At 40.5% G+C, this 13,093-nt stretch overlaps 2 protein-coding genes across 3 annotated transcripts; one reads left to right on the forward strand and one right to left on the reverse strand.

The window, feature by feature from the left end:
* Window positions 1–547: 547 nt before the first annotated feature.
* syt18b (synaptotagmin XVIIIb) lies at window positions 548–5,413 on the forward strand. Of its 2 annotated transcripts, XM_086299029.1 has the most exons (5): window positions 548–1,221; window positions 1,720–2,741; window positions 3,024–3,178; window positions 4,290–4,447; window positions 4,543–5,413. In XM_086299029.1, the coding sequence occupies exons 1-2, from the start codon at window positions 1,077–1,079 to the stop codon at window positions 2,727–2,729; spliced, it is 1,155 nt and encodes a 384-aa protein (XP_086155155.1). In that variant the 5' UTR covers window positions 548–1,076; the 3' UTR covers window positions 2,730–2,741; window positions 3,024–3,178; window positions 4,290–4,447; window positions 4,543–5,413. The 2 variants fall into 2 exon arrangements, with proteins under 2 accessions (XP_086155155.1, XP_086155154.1); XM_086299028.1 differs by having other exon boundaries at window positions 549–1,221; window positions 1,720–3,178; window positions 4,543–5,412.
* LOC147324882 (uncharacterized) lies at window positions 4,370–11,904 on the reverse strand. The gene is made up of 20 exons (XM_086299031.1): window positions 11,819–11,904; window positions 11,645–11,753; window positions 11,386–11,511; window positions 10,546–10,671; window positions 10,162–10,266; window positions 9,961–10,068; window positions 9,650–9,867; window positions 9,288–9,537; window positions 8,600–8,699; window positions 8,437–8,476; window positions 8,280–8,337; window positions 8,100–8,173; window positions 7,923–8,007; window positions 7,759–7,834; window positions 7,615–7,682; window positions 7,439–7,537; window positions 6,853–6,957; window positions 6,617–6,778; window positions 5,966–6,026; window positions 4,370–5,671 (listed from the first exon to the last, which is right to left on the reverse strand). Exons 1-20 carry the CDS (start codon window positions 11,902–11,904, stop codon window positions 5,484–5,486), a joined length of 2,244 nt encoding a protein of 747 aa, XP_086155157.1. The 3' UTR covers window positions 4,370–5,483.
* Between the last annotated feature and the right edge of the window lie 1,189 nt (window positions 11,905–13,093).

The raw sequence follows: 13,093 nt of genomic DNA on the forward strand, positions 1-13,093 counted from the left end.
GATATCTCAACTGGCTCATTATAATTGTGCGATACAGCTGCCTTTATTTAATTAAAATAGCTGAACAGCAGCTCCTTTCCATCACTGGAAAGTTGGATCCAAAAATTCAAGAATAAGTTCTCGATTGGCCAGATGGGGGTAGTATTTCCTCGCCTACACATGACACACATACACTAATCCATGTTCAGGGGTGTTGTGAACAAGCAAAGATGCACATCTGTCAGTATGCCAAGCTGTTTCTGATGTCTTTAACTTGGAACCCGAACTGTGTAGCAAGAGGGGGAAAAAACAAATGTAAGTGTAAATTTAATTACTTTTTTCAGTCCCTGCAGTTTGGCTTCTGTCATAGAGACATAAAGAAAAAAAACTTCTAAGCTTACTGTGATGTGTAAAAATCTACACATCACGTTGTGAATATGGAAAAGAACCTACAGAGTGAGCTTTACTTGCTTAACTCTGTAGCAGACCTATCATGACAGTAATAAATAAAAAATAATTTAAAAAAACAAATTCATGGGTCAAAGGAGCGTGGTGGTGGTGGTGTGTGTGTTGGGGGGAGGGTTACAGGATTTACTGGTTAGGATAGTTATGCTATAGTGAAAATGCTGGATTTACATCTGGAACACTGAAGAGGAAAGATGCTGCGGAGGTATTATGACGGCTCTCTCCGCCCACGGTCCCCGCCCACCAGGCAGGAATAATAGTGTGTAAGTCACTTTGCAAATGAGGTTATCACTATCCAGGGATGCAGGCTGGAATATACGGTATGCAGAGAGTTTGGACAGAAGGATGATTTTCTGACTCCCAACCGAGAAATAGATCTACAGGTGGAGAGAAGAAACTTTAAATTAAACCAGTTATAATTTTTTTAAATTTACAGTAATGTTTTTATGAAGGCAAGTGCAAATGTTTTTGTGCCTTTTTTTCCTTTACTTGATAGTCTAAAATAACGTTGTTTGGCTTTGTTTTGGACTAAAAATCTAAATGTGTTTTCATCAGTCGAGCAAACGATCTTCTTTACTTGGACATTTGGGCTTCTGCTTGTGGATTTCTTAGTAGGCTCTACTGCTGGCACCATGCCTTATCATGATGAGGAGTACCCCGGTCAGCCTCTGTGGCAGTCTGTGCTGCTTTTCTGCTGCAAGGGCATGATCGAGGGCATCATGGTCATTCTGTTCTTCTGGCTTCTGGTTCAGGTCCTGTTCACCAAACAGTTAGAAGGTACGGTATCCGAGTCCAAAACAATAACCACATCGCCACATGCTATTACCATATACATGCTGATGAAAGAGCTCCCTGGTCCATAACGGATGTGATTCTGTTGTTTTCATAGATAAAGCAAAGCTAGAATAACATCAAATGTTTCTTTCCAGTGTTTGTGTTTTTGGTACATTTTGTGTTGCTAAATCTCTTTGATAATTACATCATTTTTACTCATTTAGAAACCTACTTTAGTGATGCATATCTCCACAAATTAAGGGCTGTAAACTTGGCTACCCAATCATATTAGGAATGGCATATTTATTAATATATTGTTCAGTTTTTATGTGTATATTTTAAGAAAGCTCTGACAAAATTTGAACCAGTCATTTAGTAATATGCTAATATCTTCCAGCACATGGCCCAAAATACTACATTAACTGCATTATGTAATCCCAGAGTTGACTGAGATGAATTACTTCTGCCACCTGACCTTATTATCCCTTGTTGCTTCTACAGTTCATCTCCAGATTCTTCTTCTGGTTGGGCTGATCACCTTTTGTCTGTGTTTGGTCCTGGGATGCCTTCTGTGCTTGTGGAAAAGTAAAGTTTCTCGAGTGAAAGACAAAGCTCCTGCGACATCAGCACCAGCTCCTGCTGAACCTGTGTCCTTTGCTCAGACCTCACCTTCTCCCTCAGCAGGAGCAACAGCATCAGCATCCAAGCAGCAGTTTGCTGAGCTGGATGAAGAAGTGTTGGAGTACCCGTCCACTTTTAGCAGCGCTGCTACTTCAGAGGGTAAATTTGGCTCTCTGGCATTTTCAAATCAAACTTCCTGTGAACAAAAGGAGCCTCCAAAGTCTTATTTTTCCCTGCGCCGCCTCAGCACACCTCTGCTTTCATCACCCCTTTATAAACCATTAGACCAGAGTCATAGCTCGCTGCCTTCCTTTCCCAAACTGGGACTACTGGCCAAAACACGCAAGGCCCTGCAGCGACGCTGCACTGTAACTGGGGAAGACATATCTTATAATGAGCACACTAGACTCACCAGACCCAGTGCTGGCTCTCCTTCTACAAAAGAAAAACCTATCCCATTGGCCCCACTAAGCTATGGCTCCAGTGCAAGCTGCCAACATCCAATATCACCAAAACCCTGCCTCCACTTCACTATGGCCTTCTCTCCAGGGCAGCAAACCCTGACAGTCACTGTCCTCAGCCTCAGTGGGACGCCTCACAGGCTGGAAGATGTGTCTGTGCAGGGCAGCCTACCACCTCTCTGCCCCTTTCCTATGAAAGCCGCTGTGCAGAGCAGCTCCAGCTCTGAAGCCCACAGCCTGGTGCTAATTTTTAAGGTGAGCTCTGTGGAGGAGCTCCAAAGGTGTGTACTGAAGGTAGCTGTGAATGCACGAGAACCAGCGAGCCCCAGACGCAGTTCTCTGGGTGAACTGGAAGCCGAGTGTGCAGGAAGAGACTGGACACCACAGACGCCACTTCACTTAACAAAAGAACTCAATCGAAGCAAGTAGAAAATAAAAAAGGTAGCGAAGGTTATACACCTGTGAGTGGTTTAAATGTCCGTACTTGGAGGTAAAAGCAACTTGAATGATTGATTAGGAACTTTTCGGGTACACATTTTAGACCTCTGAACTTAAATCCTGGAACAATAACAAGATGGAAGAAAATGTAAACAAATTTCCAGATTTTTTTCTGTAGTTTTATTTATTCATTGCTGTGTGTGACAGAGCTAAATGTTCAAGTTGCAATTCCTGCCAATTAGGAATGCCCTCTTTGCTCTTTGAACTTTTGCCCTTTGATTGCAGAGTCTGACCTCTCAGGATGCACTGATGTGTAAGGGGCTTAGCTGTCCTCCACAGATCTTCATTTTGCTTCATTATCAGACTGTCTCACTCTGTTAAAGTCACGGTCCTCAGAGCTGATAATCTAGACAGCCTTGTTTCTACATCAGTGGCAGCAGGTAAAACCAGAGTTTGGTGTCACTTAAACTCGACAAAATGTGTATGTGATTTCAGAATGCTATAAGGGCATAATAGATAGACAGATGTATTATATATATATATATGGGTATGTATATATATATATATATATATATATATATATATATATATATATATATATATATATATATATATATATACATATACATATATATGTACAACGCATCCACTTAACACACTGTTTGCTGCTACAACTACACATGTTTCTTTTCCAAATATTTATTTATAAGTGACTTAAGTATGTATGTATGTATATATATGTATATATTGTACTATTCTTAGTTAGCGTATTGTCTGTCTTGTCTTAATGTTGGTTTAAAATGGAGCACTGTAACAAAAAAATAATTTCCCCCAGGGATCAATAAAGTATTCTGATTCTGATTCTGATATATATATATATATATATATATATATATATATATATATATATATATATATATATATATATATATATATATGGGTAGAACTAACTTTTTTCTTTCAGGGGCAGAGGTAAAGTAATTCCCTATGTTTGCTTTTAATGTTTAAGGGATTAAATGATGTCTTACAGGACCAGAATGCATCAGGAGATCATCCCTTTTTTAATGACATTGTGGTTTAATCCTTCGCTATTCACAATCCTCAGGAAACATTCCAATCTCCACTGGTGCTCTGATCTGTCAGGTCTAATCTTTGTATGCATTAGTCTGTCAAGGCATTATTTTTTTATTTTTCTATTCCATGCAAACTCATCCTGTATATAGATCCAAGTGATTTCATGATATCAGTTTCCTGCACAATATGTCACATAAGCATGACTCAGATAATCTATTTATTTTATCTCAGAACCTGAAAGTACTTGTTCGTGAATAATAAGAGGCAGTATAGTGAATAACCCTTATATACTGTATATGCAAAGTTAAATGTGGTGCAAGTGCAGTGTAAATTCCAGCTAAACATCTAAATTTAAAAAATGTATTTCACTCTTTTTGAACACTTTCACTCTATGCTTTATTTAAGATCTAAATCGTCTAAAAATCTGCTAGTACTTAACGAAAGTTAGACACATTGTGTTTGTGTATATGCATATAGACTACCAGGTGATCAATCTGCACCACGAGGGAGTTTTGATGAGCAGCAGAGAGACTAAAGCAGGGTCCTGTACTGTGTGGAACACTTCTTTCCTGTTTGACCTGCCTCCAGGAGACATCAGTCAGCTGCCCCTCATGCTTGAATTTGTAATAAACCAGGTCATTAATCATCATATACCACGGCAATAGTTTTATTTTTCCGTTATAATAAATGCAGCACAATTCAGCATCCCCTCTCTTGTCTAATGTGGCAGAATGCAGTCCTTTCAGAAGCCAGAGTTGTTGGCCGAGTCTTCGTTGGAGCAGAGGTTGCAGATGCAGGACGTGCTCATTGGAGAGACATGTGCAGCCAGCATGTGGAGCAGGCACGATGGCACACTATTCAACCTGAAACCGCAATAGAATAAGGCTGTTTGATGACCAATGGAGCGGATTTACTGTTGAGCTCTTTGGGCAACAAAAACGGTCAGACATGAAGCGCGTATGGATAGAGTCAACCTGTGATCTAGTTCACCTCAAGGTGCTGTCTACACTCAAGATGATACACACCCTCCTAATCTGGCAGCTTACTTGGACTTCAAAAATTTCCATCTATGGCATCCCAGTGGAGCTGCCCCCCAGCACTGCTGCTGTTTCAGTTCCTCCACCACCTCACTGTCAAAATGGGGATTTAAGGAGGTGTTATTAACTCATCGGCTCTGACAGATGTTTGAAAGGAGTGATGAGCTTGCAGCCAAACTCTGTATCCTGGAGTTGTCTGACTGAATTGTTGTTTAGGTATATGAAATGCCTGTGTTCAGTGAAACTCTGAGAAATCAGTTCTTTCAACATGGCCTTATTTCAGCATATCAGTCACTACATTCTTCTATGCAAAATGTAGAAAGTTGCTTTTAGTGTACGTTTCTGTAAAGCAAAGCCCAGAATAAACCTTTTAATTGTGCAGTCTTGTATCCATTTGGTTTCTATACCCAAAACGTTTTAACTGAACACTATAGTCTTTACAATACAGATGTATTTGGTCCTTGTCACTAAAAATCTTTCTGCCGGATTTTATCAGCTAAAAATGCTAAAATTATTGTTGTTATGGTTCCGCTTAATGATTTTCTGTAACAACGATACAATAAAATATTTGAATGGAACAATCATTTTCTGTGAAGCATCAGGAATAAAGCTGGTTGGAGTCTTCACAAATACGTCATTTAACCTCTCCCTCCTCTTCATCAGGGCTACAGATGTGTACAAGCTCAGCCAGGAATATTCCATCAGGATAAAGGGGAAGTGTCCTCTTCCACTCTGGGCCATATTCATCTGAACACTGAGAAGACTTATCTGAGAGCTTTTTGGGGGGGCTACGGTCCCAGATTGACCTCTTTGACCTTAAGGCTTGACAAAAAGAAAAGACGGAGAAAATTTAAATTTCCAAACTTCAAATCCAACAAACAGACTAGAAATACAGAAAGAACTCAAACATAGAATCAGAAGGTGAATTCATTTAAACTAGAGACTTCTCCACCAATGACCATTTTTGTGCCTGTTTAAAAAAAAAAACAACAACTTCATGGACATTTGTGGACATGTCCCTGTTTGGGATGAGTACATCCTAAGACTTGAAACACAACACAGCCATGCAGACACGTTTCTACACTACTCATTACACTGATCCTAGCACAGCTTCACCTTGCAGCAGACTGTCATTTTTTGCCTTCAGATTGTTGATTTCTGCAGTCATAGCTGAGATCTGATGAGGAGAGGAACAGTTTCAAACCTCTGACTTCATGTTTCCTCTTGCAGGTGTGCATTGGCCATATTAATGCGCTATTTTATGATTTTAATCCTTTTTCTAAAAAATGTTCAGAAAAGTTGGTCAAAGATCTTCACATGGAAAAACACTGTAACTCATTCCTATCCTTTCATGGTTGACTTCACTGTGTTTCTACTGAATGGTTAACTCCTTTGCTTTATATCCGATTATTTACCAAGTACAAGGAGTCATATTTGAGATTATAGCAGAAATGTTTTTTCCACGTACCATTTAAGCAGCTATGCAGTCAGAACGACAGCCCTGCTCTTTGATTAAAGTAGAAGCTGGGATTAGTGCTCTCTGCACATATGCGTGTATATATGTAATGAAAGTGAGGGCGGTTCAGAATTTCACAGTATAATCTGCGTGTCACGATAATGCCACTAAAGATATTAAGTCGAATCAGTTGCCGATGATATATATCCCTACAATATATATACTGTATATTCTTTTTATTCTTTTAGTTGGATTTTATAAATTTTTGAACTTGGCAATGCTTTCTGCAGCTGAACATTAAGTTTAATAACCTGCTGTTTCTGATCAAGGAGGCTTTCATCATGGGTCTCCTCTCCTGCCTCTCCCTCCTCCTCCTCCTCCTCTGCTGGACAGCCGTTAATCTCCTCTTCATCCTCCTCGAACACTGGCATCAAACCCGAGGCTTGTTGCCAGTTTCTCCTGTCCACTGCAGCCTGAGAGAAAGTCACAAACACTTTTTGGCCAGGATCATTGTGTTTTTCAGCTTTATATGGCTGAGGCTTCTTACCCTAACAAGTTTAACTGTGGGTGTCCAGTCTTGAGGTGAAGAGGCTCCATTGCTGTCACCCTGCTGGGCCTCCTTTCCCTCTCGTTCTTTAAATAAACTCTTTAACTACAGATGTAATAGAAAATAGCAGTTACTCAGGCTTGTTGTAACCTACTGCAGGTGTAAAACAAAACTGGCCACACTAGCAACTCCCTGAATGCTGGGACTAGCGCTATCAACATGCTAACATGCTAACACTAGTTAGAATGTACAAACTTTGTATAACTTTGTTTAATGTTTTAACCTGCTGGCCATCATTATGTAGCTGAAGCTGCAGGTAATACTGTTGTTGTTTATTAAATTAAGTACTTGATATAGTAATCATATTAGCATCTGATTTAAAATTTATTGGGATGTTTCACCGACAACCACAAGTCCAAACTTGTTGCAGGCTTTATCCTGAAATTCTCTGCAAAATCCTACGGCTCCCCTACCAATTCATATAAATAAGATTGTATTTCAGTGAAAGGTTAATAAGTAGACTGATTAACATTGCCACTCTGGAGCCATAGTGCTAACTTGGATCAGGACCAGAATCATACACTACCTGCTCAGTAACCAGTCTCCTTTGCTGCTCTGTGTCTACATTAAGCGGACAGACTGTTTTGCCCCTTTGGCCTTGGACAGAAGGTTTCCCATCTTCAACCTGTGGGCAAGATTTGCCTCATTTGTTACATTTACAAAGACAGGTGGCTTATAGTACATTCCATTTATGGACTTGACCTCATAAAACTGCCTCTGGGTTTGAAGCTTCGAGCTTGGGAGGATTTGGTTCACCTTCCCTGGAATCTCTGAAAACATCAGGAAGTCGTTTCAGAACTCAGCAAGGTAAATCAGTGCATTGAATCCTGGCAGGCCGGCTCATACCCTCTGAGTCACGAATGAAGATGTCTGTTAGAATGCTTCCCTGATCTTGGCCATCTTCAGGAAGCTTTTTCATGAGCTAAGGGGAGGAGATAAGAACATACCCTTCGGGTTATGAGTGGTTAAATGTGTTGATTTATAGTATGATCAGGTTGTAGTGACACTACCTTGAGCTCCAGGGCAGAAATCTTGATTTTAGCCTCATTTTTTTCCATCTCTCTCAGCCTTTCTAGAGTCTTTAAAGCATGTTCTCTAAGACAGTGCACATACTCATCTGTTACACAGTCATTTTCAGAGTCTACAACAATACGTCACACATAAGTTTAAGAAGTAAGAAAGCGTACTTTTCGCTCAGTTCATTCTCTTTGTCTGCAAGTTTTTGCTTCAGCCTTTGAACCTCACTGCTTTGGATGCTGACCTGTACGTAAATTACGAAAGACAACATCATCTTCTCGTCACAGTTCCCCTCACCTTCCATTAAGGTGTCAAAAATGCACATAAGTGAGGCAGGAATATTTTGTTACCTGAAGGAATTTGTTTGGGTGGCTCTCAGAGTCCCATAACAAAGAGGATTCTGATAAGCTGGAAAAAAACAGTTATGATGAAGCTCACAAAATTTCATTTCAAGCACTTTCCTGACATTGTGTTTTGAAAATGAAAATCTCATCAAAATCTACTTACCATGTCTCTGTCCCTTTGTCTGGAATCTGGCCCCCTTCACCTGCAAATACAACGCCCCCTTGTGTCAGAGAATTATTTAATACTGGATAACTGCAAAATACCTGATCTGTATTCTTGTCTGGAATATTTTCACTTGACACAGATTATTCAGAAGTGAGCTCACCTTTACCTTCGTCCTTATCTCTATGAAGACGTGCCTGGCTCCTGCTCCTTTCCAGCTCCAGCTTTTCAAGCTCATCCCTGAGCAGCGAGTCACATCCTCCCTGAATGTTACAGGTGTTCAGTTATATCATCTACAGCTACAGGTTTCTATTCAGAGGCACACTGCCCTCTTTGTGCTGCTTCAGATTTAGATCTTTTTTCTCTAACTGGAAAAATATTATCAAAATGTTTGATGTTTGTTATACATGGCAATTCCTTTTTTAGCCTCAGCAGTATTTTATTATAAACACTTGGATAAATGCACTTATTAAAAATGATCTCCCTTCACAAAAATAGTGTGACGTATAAGTAAACAAAATCATTTTGTTTACTTATACTTCACTTGGATCTTCCACTGCACAGAATTAAGTGTGTTCTGACATCAGAAGGCGGTGTTTACATTCATCTGCCCAAGAGGAAAACTTTCTTTGCACTTATTCCAGACATGTGTGATTGTGAGACATGACATGTTAGCCTGGAAGTTAGTCATGGTCCAGGAACTTATCCAAGTGCCTATGGAAAATATCAAGGTCTCATACACTGGGAAAAGACTTTAGTACAGTAGTAGTGTCTGAAAATGATTATTTGGGAGAAGCAGTATATGAGATATACTTGATGTCTTTAAGAGCATGGTAAAAGGATGTTCTTACTTTATTTCTTGAGTTCTTCTTTAACTCCTCTAACTCCTCTTGTGTAGACTGCAGGGTCCAAGCCACTTTTTGCCATTTCTCTGTCCAATGTGAGGCCACAGCCTTCAGTTCCTCGATGGTCTGGACCTTTACCACATCTTGTTTGCGATACTCTTCCTCCCGCTTTTCCTTCTCAAACACCTCACCCTCCAAACGCAGACACTGATTCCTCAGTTTCTGGTTTTCTAGTTCCAAGACTTCCACAGATTCCCTGAAGAAATAGTTTGACGTTTATGTAAAGAGAATTGTACTGCGCTGCATAGTCAATAACGAATAAAGAAGCATCTTCTCATATTAAATAATATGTGTGATCTCCATCTCACCTGTGCTCACAGCACTTTTCCTGCATTTCTTCTCGTCTGCCTTTAATTTCACTCTGCAGTTCCTCTTTTTCTCTGATCAGCTGAGAGCACTGCACCTCCAGATCGGTGACCTGTTTGGTGTTTATGATTTTCTCATCTGTCAGCTCCTGTAGCTCGTGGTGTGATATCTCCAGCCTCTTCTTGATCATTTCAAGCTCTCCTCTTATTTTTTCATTTTCCTGGTGCAATTACAGGAAGGCAATTCTTCAATTAAGAACCCTCCTCCCAACTAAAACTTATTGAAAGAATAGCTCCTCAAAAGCTTTTACAACCTCTCTGAGAGCCTTTGAGTCTTCCTTCACCACAACATCTTTCTGCTGCTGTTTGTTGTGAGTCTGCATCTCCAGGACTTGAACCCTGTGGAGAAGATTTGTCTTCTCCTGTAACGCACCCGAAAACCAAGATGTAGTTATAAATCACAGTGCTTTGATCTATGCTGTGGATTACACTCACATCACAGTTAAAAACAATACCTGTATCAGGTGATCTTTGTCACACAGAGCCTCAGTCAGTTTGGACTTTATTTCTTTTATATTGTCCTCCAACTTCAACACTTGAGTTGATAAGATGGCTTTTTCCTGAGCAAAATTAGGAAGATAATGTTTTAAATTAATTTTGATCATGTGTGTTGTAAAAACTGGACTTATGGGACTTTGATTGCGCATTGAAGGAAGTTAAAAAAAAAAACAATTTGCTAACATCATGAAACATTTGTCATTTAAAATGGATCACATCTCTTTTCTCCGGAGCACAAACTATACAATGTTAACTGGTCAAAACAAATTTTGTTTATTGTCAGCTTTATCAGGCTTATGAGTGTGGATGTGCAATGAAATACTGAATTCTGGCAAACTGACCAGGCATGCTTGGCTGATCTTGTTGTTGGCTTCGCTCAGCTCTTTCTGCAGTTCAGAATGATCCTGTGCAGTGTGGCTGAGCTTCTTGTGCGTCTCCTCTATTTGACTCAACAGCGTCCTCTGCATCTGGGTGTGCACAGAAACAGAGCGCACACTGAAGAGATGAAAATAGCAACACCACTGATGCATGACACACAACACACTTTCATGTCACTTATACAAAACTATCTGCGATAACACGAAACCATCAACCGCTGATGATTCTTAGGGAAGGTATTTTCACACAAAACACTCATCTAAATATGACGGTGCACACAAAGAACCTCCTTTACAGCACTCCCCATCAGCAGCAAACTCCTCCGACAGGACAGTGTGAGTGCCACACCACAAAAACAAGTCAGAACAAGTCCATGTTCACTTGATGTAACAGAAAAGGGCCCAATGCACACAGTGTGGCCAGACAAGTGAACTTTTTCTGATTGTGCAGCTTTCCAGATACCTTGTTGCAGTGCAGCACAGCTCACTCTGTTCCGGCATCCTGCTCAATTAGGGGATGCAGAATTTTGGTCAGTCTCCCCTGATACCACACCCTGAACCCATTGCTCCAACCACACCCTGCCTGGCTTCCAATCTTCCCCAGTACCCACTGAAACAAGCCCATCCAACAGAGGATGGACCCCACAATCCACAAGACCCAAAGGATCCCTTGGAATCAAACCCCAAGAAAAAACCCCAAAAGTTCCACACAGTCAGATATCATTTGGTGAAACAAAACGGAGCAATACAATATATGACATTTGATTGTAGCATTGTGTTAAATTGTAATATTTTTAAATTCACCTCAATAGACGCTTGAAGCTGTTGGAGTGCCTTGTTACGCTCTTCTTCTAGTATCTTTGCCTTAGTCTCAGCCTCTTTCAGAGCCTCTCTCAACTCCAGCATCTCTGTGTCAACTTTCTGCTTCTCCTGGATTAAAACCATTTTTTAGAAAAAGTGTCATTTAGCAAAGGTGAACAAGGAGTCACACCTTGTTTAGCGTGAATCTTTTATAATAATCCAATGACTTCAACATCTGTCTGTTAAGACCTTCTTGACTCACTGGTAATGTTCTGTTGAGCGAGCCCGGAGCTCTCTCGGTTGATTGATCGATGCTTCCTCTGTCCAGAGCAGACCTCATATGTAACAAATCCTTCTCCAGATTTAAGACCCTTGTAAGCAAATATCATGTGAGAATTTTTTCTTAAATTATTAAATATTTTTTTCCTGGACTTACTTTTCACAGAGTTCTCTGCACTGTCTGCTTTTTTCATTTTCAGCTGATACAGCAGCCTTCTTCTCATCCTCGAGGCCCTTCATCATTTGTGGTAGCTGCTATGGGACACATTATTACGTGGTGAGAGGATGCTGTGTGCAAGACAAACCAAATACGTATCCAGAGTAGCAATCAATCCAAAACAGCTAAAGAGAATGAAAAAATCAACACACTCAAAACAAATAAGGCATTTGGTCTTAGACATTTCAATCAACTTGCCCTGCCAGGCAGCTGTGCAATAGTTGCGTTGTAGCTCAGCATGTCTCTGGTCTTCAGCCAGTCCAGTTGAGACTCAAGTCGCTCGTGAGCCTCCTGCAGCCAGTGCACCACTTCTGTTTGTCTGAAGCTACTTCCATCCCGGGCAGCCCTTAACTCAGCCCCTAATGATCGTGTGGGACTCTCAGGCCCCAGATGGGACAATGATTGCCACCTCCTTAGACCTGGGTCATTTTGCCTGGAGCCACCAGCACTGCTCGATGTTCAGAAACACATAAATTAGCCATATACCAACCTCACTGAAAACTCATGTCTCTATATAATATTCCCCCAACCTTGTGCTGACTTTGGACAGAAAGCCTGATCCTGATACAGATGCCACACCACACCATGCTGATGTCTAAAAAGAGGAGCGGGAAGCATTTTCTTTTAAATAATTACCTTCTGATTATTCAAGTTCAGAAATATAAAATGATATCTTGATCTTGCCTGGCCTGTAAAGCGAGATTTGGTGTCCCACATATCCAGGTCTGCGGAAGAAAATGGGCTTGAACCCCTAAACATCCTGTAGCGTCTTCCTATCCAAGTTAATGCTCCTCTCTGTTTGGGAGATGTTACACTCCACACGTCTGCCCACGTGTCAAAGACAGATTTTCACACAAAGATGACAGCTCAACGTGTTGTGGCTATTCATAGATCATGTGTCTTGATATTTGAATTGCTTACTTCATGATCATCATCTGGTTTTAACACTTTGGGGTTGTTACGGCGTGTTTATGAAATTTAGATAATTCAGTGGTCGTTGTTCTTCATGTGTTTTTCACACCAGTCTCCATATCTAAATGCATGTATACCATGTCATCAACTGTATCATGAGAGATAAGAACAGATGTGCATGGTGAAATTTAAACTGACTTCTGCAGTGCACTAAATGACACTTTCTCTTACCTTGATGAAGAAACCCTCTCTTGTGCACTGAGGATGCTCATTTCATCTCATGGAGTATCACGCAGCTTTGAT

This window comes from Aulonocara sp. 'chitande type north' Nkhata Bay, linkage group LG7 (assembly GCF_057382095.1).
Source record: "Aulonocara sp. 'chitande type north' Nkhata Bay isolate Kocher_YH1m ecotype deep benthic linkage group LG7, A_spYH_male_GT1.1, whole genome shotgun sequence".
NCBI classification, from domain to species: Eukaryota; Metazoa; Chordata; class Actinopteri; order Cichliformes; family Cichlidae; genus Aulonocara; species Aulonocara sp. 'chitande type north' Nkhata Bay.

Coding starts and splice junctions, on each gene's coding strand:
- syt18b (XM_086299029.1), top strand. CDS start 1,077: ATGCCTTATCATGATGAGGAGTACCCCGGTCAGCCTCTGTGGCAGTCT. Junction 1,222..1,719: donor GTTCACCAAACAGTTAGAAG/GTACGGTATCCG, acceptor TTGCTTCTACAG/TTCATCTCCAGATTCTTCTT.
- LOC147324882 (XM_086299031.1), bottom strand. CDS start 11,904: ATGATGAAGGGCCTCGAGGATGAGAAGAAGGCTGCTGTATCAGCTGAA. Junction 10,069..10,161: donor ACAAAGATCACCTGATACAG/GTATTGTTTTTA, acceptor GGTGCGTTACAG/GAGAAGACAAATCTTCTCCA. Junction 6,027..6,616: donor TCCTTGATCAGAAACAGCAG/GTTATTAAACTT, acceptor TCTCCTCATCAG/ATCTCAGCTATGACTGCAGA.